A 22,564-nucleotide genomic window follows, 5' to 3' on the forward strand; every position below is an offset into this window, starting at 1 on the left:
AGCCCGCTTGTCACGATAAGCCTGGTTAAAACTGGGAGGTCGGCCTGTCCCCCAGAGTTCGCATATTAGCGTCCGAGCCCCCCCTCGGACACGCATCCTTCGGCATATGCTGTTCCACCTTGGATTGGGGTAATTTAAGGAAGGGAGTGTTCTTCTCCCCGCCCGACTACCATTAGCCAGCATCCTCGGCAGAGACATGACCTTACCGGGACCTGTTACCAGCCGCCCTCACGTGGAGAGTATAGTCGCACTACCAGCGGTGTACACAGTTACGGCACGCAATTGCTTGCGCGTAGGTCCCCCTGTTGTACCCGTTGGCTGACGGCCTTAAATATGTTAAAAACTGTATGTTCAACATTGTGACATTGTGTTTCCTCCTTTTCCTCCTTTTTTCTCCAAATTATAAAATGTCCCTTTTTCTTGTTAAATTAATGTATCACAGTCAAGTCTATTGTAAAATGAAGTTTATTAAATATGTTAAAAACTGTATGTTCAACATTGTGACATTGTGTTTCCTCCTTTTCCTCCTTTTTTCTCCAAATTATAAAATGTCCCTTTTTCTTGTTAAATTAATGTATCACAGTCAAGTCTATTGTAAAATGAAGTTTACAATAGATATGTTAAAAACTGTATGTTCAACATTGTGACATTGTGTTTCCTCCTTTTCCTCCTTTTTTCTCCAAATTATAAAATGTCCCTTTTTCTTGTTAAATTAATGTATCACAGTCAAGTCTATTGTAAAATGAAGTTTATTAAATATGTTAAAAACTGTATGTTCAACATTGTGACATTGTGTTTCCTCCTTTTCCTCCTTTTTTCTCCAAATTATAAAATGTCCCTTTTTCTTGTTAAATTAATGTATCACAGTCAAGTCTATTGTAAAATGAAGTTTATTAAATATGTTAAAAACTGTATGTTCAACATTGTGACATTGTGTTTCCTCCTTTTCCTCCTTTTTTCTCCAAATTATAAAATGTCCCTTTTTCTTGTTAAATTAATGTATCACAGTCAAGTCTATTGTAAAATGAAGTTTATTAAATATGTTAAAAACTGTATGTTCAACATTGTGACATTGTGTTTCCTCCTTTTCCTCCTTTTTTCTCCAAATTATAAAATGTCCCTTTTTCTTGTTAAATTAATGTATCACAGTCAAGTCTATTGTAAAATGAAGTTTATTAAATATGTTAAAAACTGTATGTTCAACATTGTGACATTGTGTTTCCTCCTTTTCCTCCTTTTTTCTCCAAATTATAAAATGTCCCTTTTTCTTGTTAAATTAATGTATCACAGTCAAGTCTATTGTAAAATGAAGTTTATTAAATATGTTAAAAACTGTATGTTCAACATTGTGACATTGTGTTTCCTCCTTTTCCTCCTTTTTTCTCCAAATTATAAAATGTCCCTTTTTCTTGTTAAATTAATGTATCACAGTCAAGTCTATTGTAAAATGAAGTTTATTAAATATGTTAAAAACTGTATGTTCAACATTGTGACATTGTGTTTCCTCCTTTTCCTCCTTTTTTCTCCAAATTATAAAATGTCCCTTTTTCTTGTTAAATTAATGTATCACAGTCAAGTCTATTGTAAAATGAAGTTTATTAAATATGTTAAAAACTGTATGTTCAACATTGTGACATTGTGTTTCCTCCTTTTCCTCCTTTTTTCTCCAAATTATAAAATGTCCCTTTTTCTTGTTAAATTAATGTATCACAGTCAAGTCTATTGTAAAATGAAGTTTATTAAATATGTTAAAAACTGTATGTTCAACATTGTGACATTGTGTTTCCTCCTTTTCCTCCTTTTTTCTCCAAATTATAAAATGTCCCTTTTTCTTGTTAAATTAATGTATCACAGTCAAGTCTATTGTAAAATGAAGTTTATTAAATATGTTAAAAACTGTATGTTCAACATTGTGACATTGTGTTTCCTCCTTTTCCTCCTTTTTTCTCCAAATTATAAAATGTCCCTTTTTCTTGTTAAATTAATGTATCACAGTCAAGTCTATTGTAAAATGAAGTTTATTAAATATGTTAAAAACTGTATGTTCAACATTGTGACATTGTGTTTCCTCCTTTTCCTCCTTTTTTCTCCAAATTATAAAATGTCCCTTTTTCTTGTTAAATTAATGTATCACAGTCAAGTCTATTGTAAAATGAAGTTTATTAAATATGTTAAAAACTGTATGTTCAACATTGTGACATTGTGTTTCCTCCTTTTCCTCCTTTTTTCTCCAAATTATAAAATGTCCCTTTTTCTTGTTAAATTAATGTATCACAGTCAAGTCTATTGTAAAATGAAGTTTACAATAGATATGTTAAAAACTGTATGTTCAACATTGTGACATTGTGTTTCCTCCTTTTCCTCCTTTTTTCTCCAAATTATAAAATGTCCCTTTTTCTTGTTAAATTAATGTATCACAGTCAAGTCTATTGTAAAATGAAGTTTATTAAATATGTTAAAAACTGTATGTTCAACATTGTGACATTGTGTTTCCTCCTTTTCCTCCTTTTCCTCCTTTTTTCTCCAAATTATAAAATGTCCCTTTTTCTTGTTAAATTAATGTATCACAGTCAAGTCTATTGTAAAATGAAGTTTATTAAATATGTTAAAAACTGTATGTTCAACATTGTGACATTGTGTTTCCTCCTTTTCCTCCTTTTTTCTCCAAATTATAAAATGTCCCTTTTTCTTGTTAAATTAATGTATCACAGTCAAGTCTATTGTAAAATGAAGTTTATTAAATATGTTAAAAACTGTATGTTCAACATTGTGACATTGTGTTTCCTCCTTTTCCTCCTTTTTTCTCCAAATTATAAAATGTCCCTTTTTCTTGTTAAATTAATGTATCACAGTCAAGTCTATTGTAAAATGAAGTTTATTAAATATGTTAAAAACTGTATGTTCAACATTGTGACATTGTGTTTCCTCCTTTTCCTCCTTTTTTCTCCAAATTATAAAATGTCCCTTTTTCTTGTTAAATTAATGTATCACAGTCAAGTCTATTGTAAAATGAAGTTTATTAAATATGTTAAAAACTGTATGTTCAACATTGTGACATTGTGTTTCCTCCTTTTCCTCCTTTTTTCTCCAAATTATAAAATGTCCCTTTTTCTTGTTAAATTAATGTATCACAGTCAAGTCTATTGTAAAATGAAGTTTATTAAATATGTTAAAAACTGTATGTTCAACATTGTGACATTGTGTTTCCTCCTTTTCCTCCTTTTTTCTCCAAATTATAAAATGTCCCTTTTTCTTGTTAAATTAATGTATCACAGTCAAGTCTATTGTAAAATGAAGTTTATTAAATATGTTAAAAACTGTATGTTCAACATTGTGACATTGTGTTTCCTCCTTTTCCTCCTTTTTTCTCCAAATTATAAAATGTCCCTTTTTCTTGTTAAATTAATGTATCACAGTCAAGTCTATTGTAAAATGAAGTTTATTAAATATGTTAAAAACTGTATGTTCAACATTGTGACATTGTGTTTCCTCCTTTTCCTCCTTTTTTCTCCAAATTATAAAATGTCCCTTTTTCTTGTTAAATTAATGTATCACAGTCAAGTCTATTGTAAAATGAAGTTTATTAAATATGTTAAAAACTGTATGTTCAACATTGTGACATTGTGTTTCCTCCTTTTCCTCCTTTTTTCTCCAAATTATAAAATGTCCCTTTTTCTTGTTAAATTAATGTATCACAGTCAAGTCTATTGTAAAATGAAGTTTATTAAATATGTTAAAAACTGTATGTTCAACATTGTGACATTGTGTTTCCTCCTTTTCCTCCTTTTTTCTCCAAATTATAAAATGTCCCTTTTTCTTGTTAAATTAATGTATCACAGTCAAGTCTATTGTAAAATGAAGTTTATTAAATATGTTAAAAACTGTATGTTCAACATTGTGACATTGTGTTTCCTCCTTTTCCTCCTTTTTTCTCCAAATTATAAAATGTCCCTTTTTCTTGTTAAATTAATGTATCACAGTCAAGTCTATTGTAAAATGAAGTTTATTAAATATGTTAAAAACTGTATGTTCAACATTGTGACATTGTGTTTCCTCCTTTTCCTCCTTTTTTCTCCAAATTATAAAATGTCCCTTTTTCTTGTTAAATTAATGTATCACAGTCAAGTCTATTGTAAAATGAAGTTTATTAAATATGTTAAAAACTGTATGTTCAACATTGTGACATTGTGTTTCCTCCTTTTCCTCCTTTTTTCTCCAAATTATAAAATGTCCCTTTTTCTTGTTAAATTTGTTGAGAAACGGAATCGATTCTGGCGGCGTTGCCAGTGTTCGGGTTGCCATGGCAATGCAGATCGACGCGACGCCATGTCTTAGTATTAGTTTTTTAAGTTACTTATTCTTCAGCAGTGAATCCGTGAACACACAGCATAGTACATACAGTCCACTTGAATAAATATATTTTGGAAAATCAACATCGCACTACGTTTCTCATCATAGAAGAGTTTGGTCCTTCAGACCCGGATTGACTGGAAGAATAATTCGCTTGGTATTGCCTTAAATGGAGGAATACAAACTACTGGTTGCGGGCCGCCGCAGACTCAAGAGTACGATCACGAGGATCGTGTCCTTAGCTGAGCGTTTACCTGCAACACAATCAAAGGATGGAATCGAAGTTTTGCTGGAACGATTAGATTTTGCATGGAGCGAATTCGAAAAGCTTGGAGATGCATTATCCGTTCATGATCAGGTCGATGGGTACGTAGATCCAGCCGACGACAACGCAGAATACGAAGCAAGGTACCTGAGGGCAAGGGAGTTCCTTGTCTCAGCAAAGCGCTCACTGGAGCCACAAGCACCATCAACAAGTCAATGCAATGACTCAATGGGCAATGGAGTCGCACTTCTCCAGTTGCTACAACAACAACAACAGATGCTGGAACGTATGGCTGTTTCCGACGCAGCAAGTACACCTATTTCAAACAATGGCGTCGTGGACGCAGAACCAATGCACAATGAATTACCGAAAATTCAAATTAAGCGTTTTGCTGGAGACTACAAGGAATGGCCAGCATTTCGAGACATATATGACAGTACCATTCATAAGAAACGACATCTATCAAATACACAGAAGTTTCATTATTTGAAGTCACTGTTGACCGATGAGGCGGCAAGCCTTATTGCACATTTACCAATAACAGAAAACGCATACGAAACAGCAGTTTTGCGTTTAAATGAGAGATACGACAGACCACGCCACATTGTCTATTCCCTATTGGAGAAATTCACGAAGCTGCCGGAGACCACAAAGATTGATGTATCGGTCCTACGTAAAGTAACTGATGGAGCAAACGAGATAGTTCGAGCGTTGGACGCGATCGGAGAAAACACACGGGATTGCTGGATCATCTTTTTGATTTTGCAAAAAATGGATGCCGAAACACGCCGTAAATGGATCGAGGACAGCCGCGATCTGAAGTCACCAACAACCAACGATTTGTTTAAGTTCCTGGATACTCGCTGTGAGGAATTTGAACTCAGTCAACGCCAAAGCAATTGGGATGGCAAACCTAAGCAGCAGGAAAAGGCAAAAAGACCTATGCATGCCAATGCCATGCTGGCTGTCGAGAGGGGTACCTACGTCAGAGGCAATACGAACGAGCATCACCTAGCAGGCTCTGCGGACTTCCTGGCGCTGAGTGTTGAGCAACGGCGATCAATGGCTAAGGAAAAATCGGTATGTTTCAACTGTTTGAGATCGGGACATTTTACAAGGCAGTGTGAATCCAAATTCAACTGTAGAACATGCCACGGACGACATCATACGCTACTGCATGTACAAGCTGCATCCGCGCAAGGCTTTGCAGCAACTACGAACACTTCGCAGGCTACGGTACAGGACGTACCAACTGGAAGGGAGAATCAGCGTAATCAGGACGAATCTCAAGCTACATCGGTGACAGTGAGTCACATAGCACGAGCACATGGCTCACAATCGGCTGCATACGGATCAGGCCTTGCAGAAATTACCCACAAACATGGGCGTCGCCAAAGCACGCTACCGACTGCATTGGTATTTGTTCAGAACGCAAATGGAACATATACAAGCTGCCGGCTACTATTGGACAGTGGTTCTGAGTTGTCATACATTTCGGAACGTTGCATTAACGCACTTGGACTTGCACGTTCATCATCTCGGATATTGGTATCGGGAATTTCTTCCATTAAGGCTGAGGCAACCAGAGGAATCACACAGCTGAATCTCAAGTCGAGATTCACAGACAGCGCACTAAAGATTACTGCACACGTTCTCAGTAAGATCACATCGTCTTTGCAGAGAAACAACATCGAACCATCATCACTCAAGGTGTTCGATGGATTCCTGATGGCGGATACCGACTTCGCATCGGTGGCTCCGATAGACATTTTATTGGGGAGCGACTACGTTTGGAGCACGCTAACGGGCCAAAAGATGCACGACAACATGGGCAATCTTATTGCCATATCTTCGATATTTGGATGGATCATCACATCGGTTGGAGTTAATCCGTCTCCAACAACTACAACGCTATTCTCCACATGCAACATTGATAGTACACTACAACGATTTTGGGAGATAGAAGAAGTCAGCAGCTACGCACGCAAGGATCCAGACGAAGACACGGTGGATAAACATTTCCTCGAGACGCACAAAAGGGACAACGATGGAAAGTATATCGTCGAGCTACCATTCAAGACGGCAAATCCGAAGTTTGCAGACACTCTCCAAGGAGCACAAGCTCGCTTCATGGCTGTAGAAAAACGGCTACAGCGCAATCCGGATCTACGAGAGAAGTATGTCAAATTCATGCAGGAATACCTGAGTCTTGGTCATATGACCGAAGTTAAACCATTGAGCAACGATTCAGGTAACCTCTTCTATCTGCCCCATCACCCTATAGTTGGACGAAAACTTAGGGTCGTATTCGACGGGTCATTCAAGGACGCAAATGGAGTGGCTCTGAATGACACACTACACGTTGGGCCGAGCATTCAGCGCAACCTTTTTGCTGTTTGTCTCCGCTTCAGAATGTACAGATATGTATTCTCCGCAGACATTGTCAAAATGTTTCGCCAAGTTTGGGTAAGCACCGATCATCAAGGCTACCAAAGAATCCTATGGAGAGAGCATCCATCTGCGCCTTTGAAGCACTACCAGTTACGCACTGTAACTTATGGAACAGCTTGTGCGCCCTATCTGGCTGTAAGGGTATTGGAGCAACTGGCACAGGATTACAGAGACGAATATCCAACTGCATCGAGAATTCTTCTAGAGGACTTCTACGTCGACGATGTACTCACTGGAGCGAACCGCGAAGATGAGCTACTAGCAAATAAGAATGAGCTATTACAACTGATGTCACACGCCAAATTGGACCTTGACAAGTGGGTATCCAATTCATCACTAATATGTAAGCCCGATTCCAGAGACGCTATCAGCCCGGGAAACGCACGAGTACAAGATTCGATAAAGGTTCTTGGAATTTACTGGAACCCAACCGACGACACGCTGATGTACAAAACCGGCTTGACATCAAATCCGAGCTGCACTAAAAGGCAAATCCTCTCAGATGTTGCACGTATCTTTGACCCGCTTGGCCTACTATCGCCGATTGTGGTACAATTCAAAATCATGTTCCAAAGGCTATGGTTATTGGATCTCGATTGGGATTCGGAGCTTCCACCAAACATTGCCGAACCTTGGCTCAAGTGCAGAGCAGATCTCGACACGCTGCGAAAGTTGCAAATACCACGATTTGTCCTTAGCAAGGAGGACTCGATGGAGCTTCACGCCTTCTCCGATGCATCGACCAAGGCATATGCTGCTGCTGTTTACTGCAGGTGTCGAAACAAGGACGGAACCTATTCGGTTTCATTGATGGCTGCCAAAACCAGGGTAGCACCACTGAAACAACAATCCTTACCTCGACTAGAGCTGTGTGGAGCGCTGCTGTTAAGTCGCCTGGTACGATCACTCAAGGAAGGTCTACGACACAAGGAAATTCAGGTTGTTGCATGGTGCGATTCAACTATTGTTTTATCCTGGCTATCATATCCACCATCGAAGATGAAAACCTTCGTCGCAAATCGCACTTCGAAAATTCTGGAAACGTTGCCACGACATACCTGGCATCACGTAAGCTAAAGGGAGAACCCCGCCGACTGCGCATCAAGGGGAATGATGACTTCCCAACTACTAGAATTTCACCTGTGGTGGAACGCTCCACCATGGCTGTTCAACGATGACGAGTACACGGCTAAGGTACAAAACTCTGAAACTAGTTTCAATTTTTCAGACCATCATGCACAAGACGAATTAAGGACCACAGCCATGCTCACTCGTGAGAAGATGGACAACTCATTTTCAGCGTTCGACGACCTTGTTGAACGCGTATCATCCTGGCAGAAGCTGGTACATACCGTGGGCTATGTTCTACGCTTTATCCGACGACTGAAAAAGACACGAAACCGAGCGGAATCAACCACACTGTCTTTTGAGGAGATCAAGGCAGCACGACTTGTATGCCTGAGAAACGCACAGGCGTGCTTTGGAGAAGACCGAATGCTTCTCCAGACGAATCAACCACTGCGAAACAGGTCGCAATTATCAAAGCTTGCACCGTTTATTGGTTCGGATGACCTACTACGAGTTGGCGGGCGCTTGAGACAATCTAAACTACCGGAAGAAGTCAAACACCCGATACTGCTGCCGAAGGCTCACCGCATTACGAAGCTGCTCTTGGAACATGAACACTGGGTAAACTTGCACCCAGGTACATCGGCACTATTTGTAATAACTCGTCAACGGTATTGGATTATTGGTGCACGAAATCTGATAAGGAAGGTCACTCACAACTGTATCAGATGCTTTCGTCAAAGGCATCATACTACGCACCAACTCATGGCCGATTTGCCAAGTATCCGAATCACACAATCGCTTCCCTTTGTCAACTCTGGATGTGATTACGCTGGACCAATAATTCTTAAGGATCGAAAGGGTCGCAACGCTAAGAAGTCAAAGGGATACATATGCCTTTTTGTGTGCCTCGTCACTTCGGCACTACATCTGGAACTCGCTACTGACCTTAGCACAGAGGCATTTCTAGCAGCCCTCAGAAGATTCATGTCCCTACGAGGAAAATGCGCACAGATCTACAGTGACAACGGTAGGAACTTTGTCGGAGCAAAGCGAGCACTGGATGAGATGCAACAACTTCTGGCATCTACAAATCACAGAGACCTGGTATCACAGACTCTGGCAGACGAAGGCATTAACTGGGTTTTCATTCCGCCGTATGCACCTCACTGGGGAGGAAAATGGGAGTCCTCCGTTCGATCAGTCAAGCTGCATCTGCGCCGCATCATTGGCAACACTATCCTGACGTTCGAGCAGATGCACACCTTACTAGCTCAAATAAGTGCAGTGGTAAACTCGAGACCATTGTACTATACACCGGACACCGATGTCACATATCTATCTCCAGCACATCTGTTGATAGGTAGATCATTTACAACCATTCCTGAAGGGGACCTGAGCCACATCCCTGAAAATCGACTTGACTACTGGCAAGGCGTTCAAGCACTCTACCAAGGATTCTGGAAGCGCTGGCACCAGGAATACCTTACTACGCTACAACAACGTCCCAAATGGGAAACACCGCAGCCGAATGTGGAATTGGGAACCGTCGTCCTCATCAAGGATTCGAATACTCCACCAGCTTCCTGGCCACTGGCAAAGGTTATCGCAACGTACCCTGGAGCTGACGGTATGGTTAGAGCTGTCAAATTGAAAACTGCCACAGGAGAAGCAACTCGACCCATAACCAAGATTGCTATACTACCTTGTTCAGAAACGATGTTTCAGGGCGGGCCGGGATGTTGAGAAACGGAATCGATTCTGGCGGCGTTGCCAGTGTTCGGGTTGCCATGGCAATGCAGATCGACGCGACGCCATGTCTTAGTATTAGTTTTTTAAGTTACTTATTCTTCAGCAGTGAATCCGTGAACACACAGCATAGTACATACAGTCCACTTGAATAAATATATTTTGGAAAATCAACATCGCACTACGTTTCTCATCAAAATTAATGTATCACAGTCAAGTCTATTGTAAAATGAAGTTTATTAAATATGTTAAAAACTGTATGTTCAACATTGTGACATTGTGTTTCCTCCTTTTCCTCCTTTTTTCTCCAAATTATAAAATGTCCCTTTTTCTTGTTAAATTAATGTATCACAGTCAAGTCTATTGTAAAATGAAGTTTATTAAATATGTTAAAAACTGTATGTTCAACATTGTGACATTGTGTTTCCTCCTTTTCCTCCTTTTTTCTCCAAATTATAAAATGTCCCTTTTTCTTGTTAAATTAATGTATCACAGTCAAGTCTATTGTAAAATGAAGTTTATTAAATATGTTAAAAACTGTATGTTCAACATTGTGACATTGTGTTTCCTCCTTTTCCTCTTTTTTTCTCCAAATTATAAAATGTCCCTTTTTCTTGTTAAATTAATGTATCACAGTCAAGTCTATTGTAAAATGAAGTTTATTAAATATGTTAAAAACTGTATGTTCAACATTGTGACATTGTGTTTCCTCCTTTTCCTCCTTTTTTCTCCAAATTATAAAATGTCCCTTTTTCTTGTTAAATTAATGTATCACAGTCAAGTCTATTGTAAAATGAAGTTTATTAAATATGTTAAAAACTGTATGTTCAACATTGTGACATTGTGTTTCCTCCTTTTCCTCCTTTTTTCTCCAAATTATAAAATGTCCCTTTTTCTTGTTAAATTAATGTATCACAGTCAAGTCTATTGTAAAATGAAGTTTATTAAATATGTTAAAAACTGTATGTTCAACATTGTGACATTGTGTTTCCTCCTTTTCCTCCTTTTTTCTCCAAATTATAAAATATCCCTTTTTCTTGTTAAATTAATGTATCACAGTCAAGTCTATTGTAAAATGAAGTTTATTAAATATGTTAAAAACTGTATGTTCAACATTGTGACATTGTGTTTCCTCCTTTTCCTCCTTTTTTCTCCAAATTATAAAATGTCCCTTTTTCTTGTTAAATTAATGTATCACAGTCAAGTCTATTGTAAAATGAAGTTTATTAAATATGTTAAAAACTGTATGTTCAACATTGTGACATTGTGTTTCCTCCTTTTCCTCCTTTTTTCTCCAAATTATAAAATGTCCCTTTTTCTTGTTAAATTAATGTATCACAGTCAAGTCTATTGTAAAATGAAGTTTATTAAATATGTTAAAAACTGTATGTTCAACATTGTGACATTGTGTTTCCTCCTTTTCCTCCTTTTTTCTCCAAATTATAAAATGTCCCTTTTTCTTGTTAAATTAATGTATCACAGTCAAGTCTATTGTAAAATGAAGTTTATTAAATATCTTAAAAACTGTATGTTCAACATTGTGACATTGTGTTTCCTCCTTTTCCTCCTTTTTTCTCCAAATTATAAAATGTCCCTTTTTCTTGTGAAATTAATGTATCACAGTCAAGTCTATTGTAAAATGAAGTTTATTAAATATGTTAAAAACTGTATGTTCAACATTGAGACATTGTGTTTCCTCCTTTTCCTCCTTTTTTCTCCAAATTATAAAATGTCCCTTTTTCTTGTTAAATTAATGTATCACAGTCAAGTCTATTGTAAAATGAAGTTTATTAAATATGTTAAAAACTGTATGTTCAACATTGTGACATTGTGTTTCCTCCTTTTCCTCCTTTTTTCTCCAAATTATAAAATGTCCCTTTTTCTTGTTAAATTAATGTATCACAGTCAAGTCTATTGTAAAATGAAGTTTATTAAATATGTAAAAAACTGTATGTTCAACATTGTGACATTGTGTTTCCTCCTTTTCCTCCTTTTTTCTCCAAATTATAAAATGTCCCTTTTTCTTGTTAAATTAATGTATCACAGTCAAGTCTATTGTAAAATGAAGTTTATTAAATATGTTAAAAACTGTATGTTCAACATTGTGACATTGTGTTTCCTCCTTTTCCTCCTTTTTTCTCCAAATTATAAAATGTCCCTTTTTCTTGTTAAATTAATGTATCACAGTCAAGTCTATTGTAAAATGAAGTTTATTAAATATGTTAAAAACTGTATGTTCAACATTGTGACATTGTGTTTCCTCCTTTTCCTCCTTTTTTCTCCAAATTATAAAATGTCCCTTTTTCTTGTTAAATTAATGTATCACAGTCAAGTCTATTGTAAAATGAAGTTTATTAAATATGTTAAAAACTGTATGTTTAACATTGTGACATTGTGTTTCCTCCTTTTCCTCCTTTTTTCTCCAAATTATAAAATGTCCCTTTTTCTTGTTAAATTAATGTATCACAGTCAAGTCTATTGTAAAATGAAGTTTATTAAATATGTTAAAAACTGTATGTTCAACATTGTGACATTGTGTTTCCTCCTTTTCCTCCTTTTTTCTCCAAATTATAAAATGTCCCTTTTTCTTGTTAAATTAATGTATCACAGTCAAGTCTATTGTAAAATGAAGTTTATTAAATATGTTAAAAACTGTATGTTCAACATTGTGACATTGTGTTTCCTCCTTTTCCTCCTTTTTTCTCCAAATTATAAAATGTCCCTTTTTCTTGTTAAATTAATGTATCACAGTCAAGTCTATTGTAAAATGAAGTTTATTAAATATGTTAAAAACTGTATGTTCAACATTGTGACATTGTGTTTCCTCCTTTTCCTCCTTTTTTCTCCAAATTATAAAATGTCCCTTTTTCTTGTTAAATTAATGTATCACAGTCAAGTCTATTGTAAAATGAAGTTTATTAAATATGTTAAAAACTGTATGTTCAACATTGTGACATTGTGTTTCCTCCTTTTCCTCCTTTTTTCTCCAAATTATAAAATGTCCCTTTTTCTTGTTAAATTAATGTATCACAGTCATGTCTATTGTAAAATGAAGTTTATTAAATATGTTAAAAACTGTATGTTCAACATTGTGACATTGTGTTTCCTCCTTTTCCTCCTTTTTTCTCCAAATTATAAAATGTCCCTTTTTCTTGTTAAATTAATGTATCACAGTCAAGTCTAATGTAAAATAAATATGTTAAAAACTGTATGTTCAACATTGTGACATTGTGTTTCCTCCTTTTCCTCCTTTTTTCTCCAAATTATAAAATGTCCCTTTTTCTTGTTAAATTAATGTATCACAGTCAAGTCTATTGTAAAATGAAGTTTATTAAATATGTTAAAAACTGTATGTTCAACATTGTGACATTGTGTTTCCTCCTTTTCCTCCTTTTTTCTCCAAATTATAAAATGTCCCTTTTTCTTGTTAAATTAATGTATCACAGTCAAGTCTATTGTAAAATGAAGTTTATTAAATATGTTAAAAACTGTATGTTCAACATTGTGACATTGTGTTTCCTCCTTTTCCTCCTTTTTTCTCCAAATTATAAAATGTCCCTTTTTCTTGTTAAATTAATGTATCACAGTCAAGTCTATTGTAAAATGAAGTTTATTAAATATGTTAAAAACTGTATGTTCAACATTGTGACATTGTGTTTCCTCCTTTTCCTCCTTTTTTCTCCAAATTATAAAATGTCCCTTTTTCTTGTTAAATTAATGTATCACAGTCAAGTCTATTGTAAAATGAAGTTTATTAAATATGTTAAAAACTGTATGTTCAACATTGTGACATTGTGTTTTCTCCTTTTCCTCCTTTTTTCTCCAAATTATAAAATGTCCCTTTTTCTTGTTAAATTAATGTATCACAGTCAAGTCTATTGTAAAATGAAGTTTATTAAATATGTTAAAAACTGTATGTTCAACATTGTGACATTGTGTTTCCTCCTTTTCCTCCTTTTTTCTCCAAATTATAAAATGTCCCTTTTTCTTGTTAAATTAATGTATCACAGTCAAGTCTATTGTAAAATGAAGTTTATTAAATATGTTAAAAACTGTATGTTCAACATTGTGACATTGTGTTTCCTCCTTTTCCTCCTTTTTTCTCCAAATTATAAAATGTCCCTTTTTCTTGTTAAATTAATGTATCACAGTCAAGTCTATTGTAAAATGAAGTTTATTAAATATGTTAAAAACTGTATGTTCAACATTGTGACATTGTGTTTCCTCCTTTTCCTCCTTTTTTCTCCAAATTATAAAATGTCCCTTTTTCTTGTTAAATTAATGTATCACAGTCAAGTCTATTGTAAAATGAAGTTTATTAAATATGTTAAAAACTGTATGTTCAACATTGTGACATTGTGTTTCCTCCTTTTCCTCCTTTTTTCTCCAAATTATAAAATGTCCCTTTTTCTTGTTAAATTAATGTATCACAGTCAAGTCTATTGTAAAATGAAGTTTATTAAATATGTTAAAAACTGTATGTTCAACATTGTGACATTGTGTTTCCTCCTTTTCCTCCTTTTTTCTCCAAATTATAAAATGTCCCTTTTTCTTGTTAAATTAATGTATCACAGTCAAGTCTATTGTAAAATGAAGTTTATTAAATATGTTAAAAACTGTATGTTCAACATTGTGACATTGTGTTTCCTCCTTTTCCTCCTTTTTTCTCCAAATTATAAAATGTCCCTTTTTCTTGTTAAATTAATGTATCACAGTCAAGTCTATTGTAAAATGAAGTTTATTGAATCCGTTCGCGAACGTCGGCGAGTGCAGACGTGCTTTCTTTTTGTCTTCTGATCGTGCAACGAAAATTAAACAAAAACTAAGCATAGTGCAGTGCAAGCTCTAAACAAAAAAATACACAGTGGCGAAAAGACGCTTAGTGCGATGAACTTCGTACTTTTTGTGTAAATAAGAAAAGAATAAGAAAATCAAAAACATTAAGCTATGAGTGAATTCGACACTCATACGGTGTTCCAACGTCAGCAAGACGAGCGTCGACTCTCCTTGCTACGTAACAATGCATACCACTCATTTGTGTCAACGCAAGACAACGCGACCGCAAACCCAACAAAAAATAACCAACCGCGATCAATAACCCCAACCCCGAGTAATGAACTCTATCCATCATCGCAAGGCAGGGCGCGTTCTTGCTCTCCTGCGCTCTCGTTGGATAAAACCCCATACCCTTCCCTCATGCCTGCCTGCATAGCCACGGTCACCAGCACAGTGACGTCATTAGCAACTGCAACGGCAACTATTACAACAACTACAATGGTATCGACTGCTCGCGCAATACCATCTACAGTAATATCGGAAACTGCAGTGCAAGCAAACAATGCAGCACCTTACACCAGCGTGCCCCCTTCAAAACAACGTTCGGCCGTACAGACAGGTATGGATCGCTACATACAAATAAAACGAAAGCTTAGCCCGCAGAACTCTAGACTTGGTAACTCTGCTAAAATAATTCGAGGCACCTCAAAACAAGCTACAATAGAGAAGCCCATAGAAGCAAACAGATTTGCTATTTTGGCAGATAAATCCGATGATACACCTCCTGAAGTCATCGTAGGGGACAACAAAAAGCCTAAGCCGCCACCGATTTACATCCGAGAGAAAAGTTCGAATACTCTCGTAAACTCGATACTGAATCTAATAGGACCAGACAATTTCCACATAATTCCATTAACAAAGGGAAATATTCATGAAACTAAAGTTCAGACTAATACGGAAGCAAACTACAGAATTCTGTCAAAGTATCTAAACGACAATAATAAAAACTTCTACACGTACCAATTAAAAAGCAGTAAGGGCCAGCAAGTAGTACTAAAAGGTATCGAGCCGGAAGTAACACCAGATGAAGTTACAAGAGCACTGATGGAGAAAGGTTTCAATGTAAAAAATGTTAGTAACATTTTGAATAGAGAAAGAAAGCCTCAACCTCTTTTCAAGGTAGAACTGCAACCGGAAACCAAATCCGAGGCTCTAAAAAAAAGTGAAGTGCATCCAATTTTTACTCTCCAGTTCCTACTACACCGCAGAATTACGGTAGAGGAGCCGCACAAAAGAAATGGACCGGTGCAGTGTAATAATTGTCAGGAATATGGCCACACAAGGTCTTATTGCACGCTTCGTCCAGTATGCGTTGCTTGTGGAGACCTTCATGAATCTCACAAATGCCCAAAAAATAAAGAGGATCCCAGCAGCAAAAAGTGCGGAAACTGTGGAGGCAACCATACGGCCAACTACAGGGGCTGTCCAGTCTACAAGGAACTGAAAAGCCGCACACACCAAAGAGTGACCACTGCTCACTCACATACACCACCTATGAAATCTACACGTAATGTCATCCCCCCTTCAGCTGTTAAATCTTTAGCCAATAATGAGGTCACCGACAAATCCGCAAGCTATGCAACTGCTCTAAAATTGGGTCTTAAAAGTACCGCTCCCACCAATCCAAGATCATCAGTTCCCCCTCATCAACCAGAAGAACCGTCTACGAACAAACTTGAAACAATGATATGTAATCTTCAACAAAGTATGATGGAATTCATGTCATTCATGCAGACAACTATGCAAGATCTTATGCGAAACCAGAACGTTTTGATTGAGCTGCTTGTTGCTCAAAAACAGACTAAATAATCAATGGCTCCTCTCCGTATAGCACTGTGGAACGCAAACGGCGTCTCACAGCGCAAACTCGAGTTAACTCAGTTCCTTATTAATTACCATATCGATGTAATGCTACTCGCAGAAACTCATCTTACAAATAAATATAATTTTCAAATTCGAGGCTATCTATTCTACAACACGAATCACCCAGACGGGAAAGCTCATGGAGGCACTGGGATTCTGATTAGAAATCGCATCAAGCACTGCTTCCACAACAACTTCACCACTAACTACATGCAAGCTACATCAATAGATGTGCAAATGGATTCCCGATCTTTAAAGCTTGCCGCCGTATACTGTCCTCCTCGGTTCACAATATCAGAATCCCAATTCATGGAATATTTCAACTCTCTGAGCGAACAATTTATAGCAGCAGGAGACTTCAATGCCAAGCACACGCACTGGGGATCTCGACTTGTGACTCCTAAGGGAAGGCAGTTGTACAATGCAATAATAAAAGCAAGCAACAAGCTAGACTGTGTGTCACCTGGGACACCTACATATTGGCCAACAGATCCTAGAAAACTGCCAGACTTGATAGATTTTGCAGTCACAAAAAACATTCCTCGCAACCTGATAAGTGCCAACTCCTTACCAGATCTATCGTCCGATCACTCGCCTGTACTTTTTCATCTTAATCTACATCCAGTTGCGGTAGATAAACCATTCAGACTAACAACGAATAAAACCAATTGGCTTAAGTACAAAAAATATGTAAGTTCGCACATCGAGTTGAATCCACGTCTGAATGACGAAGCTGATATCAACTTATCCACAAACGCTCTTGAATCCGTCTTGGTCGCAGCAGCTCGCGTATCAACTCCACAAACCCCAAAAACATCGTACAATAATAGATACACGAACGTTGAAATAGAGCAGCTCGTTCTAGCAAAGCGACGCTCACGGCGAGAATGGCAATCCAACAGATCACCAACCGCAAAACAAAGGCTAAAAGACGCTACAGAGAGGCTCTCAGCTGCACTTCGTCATGAAGAAGAAGGGTCGCAAAAACGCTACATAGAGCAGTTATCCCCAATGAGCTCCAAGTTCCCACTTTGGAGAGCACACTCATCTCTCTGCGCACCAATCGAATCTGCAATGCCAATAAGGACATCCACAGGCAACTGGGCTCGAAGCGACGAAGAAAGAGCCGACAGATTCGCAGAGCATCTTCAAAATGTATTTCAGCCCAACACATCATCAAACGGGATCTCACTGCCAGCAACATCAGATATCGACACATCAACGTATGAACCTATTGTATTTAGGCCACATGAGTTACTCAAAATCATAAACGAACTCAACCCAAAAAAATCTCCAGGATGCGACCTAATATCACCAAAAATGATTATTGAACTTCCTCTCTGTGCTGTTCGAGCTATTTGCCAGCTCTTCAATGCAATAACGAGACACGGACACTTTCCAGAGAGATGGAAAAAGTCGATAATTATAATGATACCAAAACCTGGCAAAGACCGCACAATTGCTTCATCATATAGACCAATTAGTTTACTAACGTGTCTATCAAAACTCTTTGAAAAATGCTTCTTGGCACATATTACCCTATATCTCAGAACACACAGCAAAATCCCTATTCATCAATTCGGTTTTCGCGAAAAACACGGAACCATTGAGCAAGTCAACCGCATAACCTCAGAAATCCGAAATACATTCGAACAAAGGGAGTACTGCACTGCGATATTTTTGGACGTATCACAAGCTTTCGACAGGGTATGGTTAGAAGGTCTAATGCACAAAATTATAGAAATGCTCCCAACCAACACTCACAAACTTCTGAAGTCATACCTATACAACAGGAAATTCTCAGTAAGATGTAATTGAGATGAGTCAAGTCTATTGTAAAATGAAGTTTATTAAATATGTTAAAAACTGTATGTTCAACATTGTGACATTGTGTTTCCTCCTTTTCCTCCTTTTTTCTCCAAATTATAAAATGTCCCTTTTTCTTGTTAAATTAATGTATCACAGTCAAGTCTATTGTAAAATGAAGTTTATTAAATATGTTAAAAACTGTATGTTCAACATTGTGACATTGTGTTTCCTCCTTTTCCTCCTTTTTTCTCCAAATTATAAAATGTCCCTTTTTCTTGTTAAAATGAAGTTTATTAAATATGTTAAAAACTGTATGTTCAACATTGTGACATTGTGTTTCCTCCTTTTCCTCCTTTTTTCTCCAAATTATAAAATGTCCCTTTTTCTTGTTAAATTAATGTATCACAGTCAAGTCTATTGTAAAATGAAGTTTATTAAATATGTTAAAAACTGTATGTTCAACATTGTGACATTGTGTTTCCTCCTTTTCCTCCTTTTTTCTCCAAATTATAAAATGTCCCTTTTTCTTGTTAAATTAATGTATCACAGTCAAGTCTATTGTAAAATGAAGTTTATTAAATATGTTAAAAACTGTATGTTCAACATTGTGACATTGTGTTTCCTCCTTTTCCTCCTTTTTTCTCCAAATTATAAAATGTCCCTTTTTCTTGTTAAATTAATGTATCACAGTCAAGTCTATTGTAAAATGAAGTTTATTAAATATGTTAAAAACTGTATGTTCAACATTGTGACATTGTGTTTCCTCCTTTTCCTCCTTTTTTCTCCAAATTATAAAATGTCCCTTTTTCTTGTTAAATTAATGTATCACAGTCAAGTCTATTGTAAAATGAAGTTTATTAAATATGTTAAAAACTGTATGTTCAACATTGTGACATTGTGTTTCCTCCTATTCCTCCTTTTTTCTCCAAATTATAAAATGTCCCTTTTTCTTGTTAAATTAATGTATCACAGTCAAGTCTATTGTAAAATGAAGTTTATTAAATATGTTAAAAACTGTATGTTCAACATTGTGACATTGTGTTTCCTCCTTTTCCTCCTTTTTTCTCCAAATTATAAAATGTCCCTTTTTCTTGTTAAATTAATGTATCACAGTCAAGTCTATTGTAAAATGAAGTTTATTAAATATGTTAAAAACTGTATGTTCAACATTGTGACATTGTGTTTCCTCCTTTTCCTCCTTTTTTCTCCAAATTATAAAATGTCCCTTTTTCTTGTTAAATTAATGTATCACAGTCAAGTCTATTGTAAAATGAAGTTTATTAAATATGTTAAAAACTGTATGTTCAACATTGTGACATTGTGTTTCCTCCTTTTCCTCCTTTTTTCTCCAAATTATAAAATGTCCCTTTTTCTTGTTAAATTAATGTATCACAGTCAAGTCTATTGTAAAATGAAGTTTATTAAATATGTTAAAAACTGTATGTTCAACATTGTGACATTGTGTTTCCTCCTTTTCCTCCTTTTTTCTCCAAATTATAAAATGTCCCTTTTTCTTGTTAAATTAATGTATCACAGTCAAGTCTATTGTAAAATGAAGTTTATTAAATATGTTAAAAACTGTATGTTCAACATTGTGACATTGTGTTTCCTCCTTTTCCTCCTTTTTTCTCCAAATTATAAAATGTCCCTTTTTCTTGTTAAATTAATGTATCACAGTCAAGTCTATTGTAAAATGAAGTTTATTAAATATGTTAAAAACTGTATGTTCAACATTGTGACATTGTGTTTCCTCCTTTTCCTCCTTTTTTCTCCAAATTATAAAATGTCCCTTTTTCTTGTTAAATTAATGTATCACAGTCAAGTCTATTGTAAAATGAAGTTTATTAAATATGTTAAAAACTGTATGTTCAACATTGTGACATTGTGTTTCCTCCTTTTCCTCCTTTTTTCTCCAAATTATAAAATGTCCCTTTTTCTTGTTAAATTAATGTATCACAGTCAAGTCTATTGTAAAATGAAGTTTATTAAATATGTTAAAAACTGTATGTTCAACATTGTGACATGGTGTTTCCTCCTTTTCCTCCTATTTTCTCCAAATTATAAAATGTCCCTTTTTCTTGTTAAATTAATGTATCACAGTCAAGTCTATTGTAAAATGAAGTTTATTAAATATGTTAAAAACTGTATGTTCAACATTGTGACATTGTGTTTCCTCCTTTTCCTCCTTTTTTCTCCAAATTATAAAATGTCCCTTTTTCTTGTTAAATTAATGTATCACAGTCAAGTCTATTGTAAAATGAAGTTTATTAAATATGTTAAAAACTGTATGTTCAACATTGTGACATTGTGTTTCCTCCTTTTCCTCCTTTTTTCTCCAAATTATAAAATGTCCCTTTTTCTTGTTAAATTAATGTATCACAGTCAAGTCTATTGTAAAATGAAGTTTATTAAATATGTTAAAAACTGTATGTTCAACATTGTGACATGGTGTTTCCTCCTTTTCCTCCTATTTTCTCCAAATTATAAAATGTCCCTTTTTCTTGTTAAATTAATGTATCACAGTCAAGTCTATTGTAAAATGAAGTTTATTAAATATGTTAAAAACTGTATGTTCAACATTGTGACATTGTGTTTCCTCCTTTTCCTCCTTTTTTCTCCAAATTATAAAATGTCCCTTTTTCTTGTTAAATTAATGTATCACAGTCAAGTCTATTGTAAAATGAAGTTTATTAAATATGTTAAAAACTGTATGTTCAACATTGTGACATTGTGTTTCCTCCTTTTCCTCCTTTTTTCTCCAAATTATAAAATGTCCCTTTTTCTTGTTAAATTAATGTATCACAGTCAAGTCTATTGTAAAATGAAGTTTATTAAATATGTTAAAAACTGTATGTTCAACATTGTGACATTGTGTTTCCTCCTTTTCCTCCTTTTTTCTCCAAATTATAAAATGTCCCTTTTCTTGTTAAATTAATGTATCACAGTCAAGTCTATTGTAAAATGAAGTTTATTAAATATGTTAAAAACTGTATGTTCAACATTGTGACATTGTGTTTCCTCCTTTTCCTCCTTTTTTCTCCAAATTATAAAATGTCCCTTTTTCTTGTTAAATTAATGTATCACAGTCAAGTCTATTGTAAAATGAAGTTTATTAAATATGTTAAAAACTGTATGTTTAACATTGTGACATTGTGTTTCCTCCTTTTCCTCCTTTTTTCTCCAAATTATAAAATGTCCCTTTTTCTTGTTAAATTAATGTATCACAGTCAAGTCTATTGTAAAATGAAGTTTATTAAATATGTTAAAAACTGTATGTTCAACATTGTGACATTGTGTTCCTCCTTTTCCTCCTTTTTTCTCCAAATTATAAAATGTCCCTTTTTCTTGTTAAATTAATGTATCACAGTCAAGTCTATTGTAAAATGAAGTTTATTAAATATGTTAAAAACTGTATGTTCAACATTGTGACATTGTGTTTCCTCCTTTTCCTCCTTTTTTCTCCAAATTATAAAATGTCCCTTTTTCTTGTTAAATTAATGTATCACAGTCAAGTCTATTGTAAAATGAAGTTTATTAAATATGTTAAAAACTGTATGTTCAACATTGTGACATTGTGTTTCCTCCTTTTCCTCCTTTTTTCTCCAAATTATAAAATGTCCCTTTTTATACCCTTGCAGAGGGTATTATAATTTTGTCCAAAAGTGTGCAACGCATGTCCGTCTGTCCGTCTGTCCGTCTGTCCGTCTGTCTGTTTCTACGCGAACTAGTCTCTCAGTTTTAAAGCTATCGTCTTGAAACTTTGCACACACCCTTCTTTCCTTTGCACGCAGTATATAAGTCGGAACGACCGGGATCGGCCGACTATATCCTATAGCTGGAACTTGGTACAGATTATATTTTTGGTCAGTTTATCCGACCTACACAATTTCATTAGGATCGGCCGACTATATCCTATAGCTGCCATATAACTGAACGATCGGAAATGACCCAACTTTCGTGTTTTTGAAGATAGAAAGCTGGCACTTGGTACACATTCTATTTTTGGTCAGTTAATCCGATCTACCAAATTTCATAACGATCGGTTGACTATATCTTATAGCTGACATATAACTGTACGATCGGAAATGGTTTTTGGTAGAAATATCAACTTTCGTATTTTTGAATATAGAAGCTTGGGACTTTTTTTTAGATTTTTATACCCTTGCAGAGGGT

The 22,564-nt window shown here is 35.6% G+C and overlaps 1 protein-coding gene across 1 annotated transcript; it reads left to right on the forward strand.

Annotated features, from left to right (window-relative positions):
* Positions 1 to 4,519: 4,519 nt before the first annotated feature.
* Positions 4,520 to 9,959, forward strand: LOC122322053 (uncharacterized). Its single transcript, XM_070282737.1, has 4 exons — positions 4,520 to 7,982; positions 8,066 to 8,134; positions 8,199 to 9,769; positions 9,849 to 9,959. Exons 1-4 carry the CDS (start codon positions 4,520 to 4,522, stop codon positions 9,957 to 9,959), a joined length of 5,214 nt encoding a protein of 1,737 aa, XP_070138838.1.
* The last annotated feature ends 12,605 nt before the right edge of the window (positions 9,960 to 22,564 follow it).

The sequence above is a fragment of the Drosophila bipectinata genome, unplaced genomic scaffold, assembly GCF_030179905.1.
Source record: "Drosophila bipectinata strain 14024-0381.07 unplaced genomic scaffold, DbipHiC1v2 scaffold_254, whole genome shotgun sequence".
NCBI classification, from domain to species: domain Eukaryota; kingdom Metazoa; phylum Arthropoda; class Insecta; order Diptera; family Drosophilidae; genus Drosophila; species Drosophila bipectinata.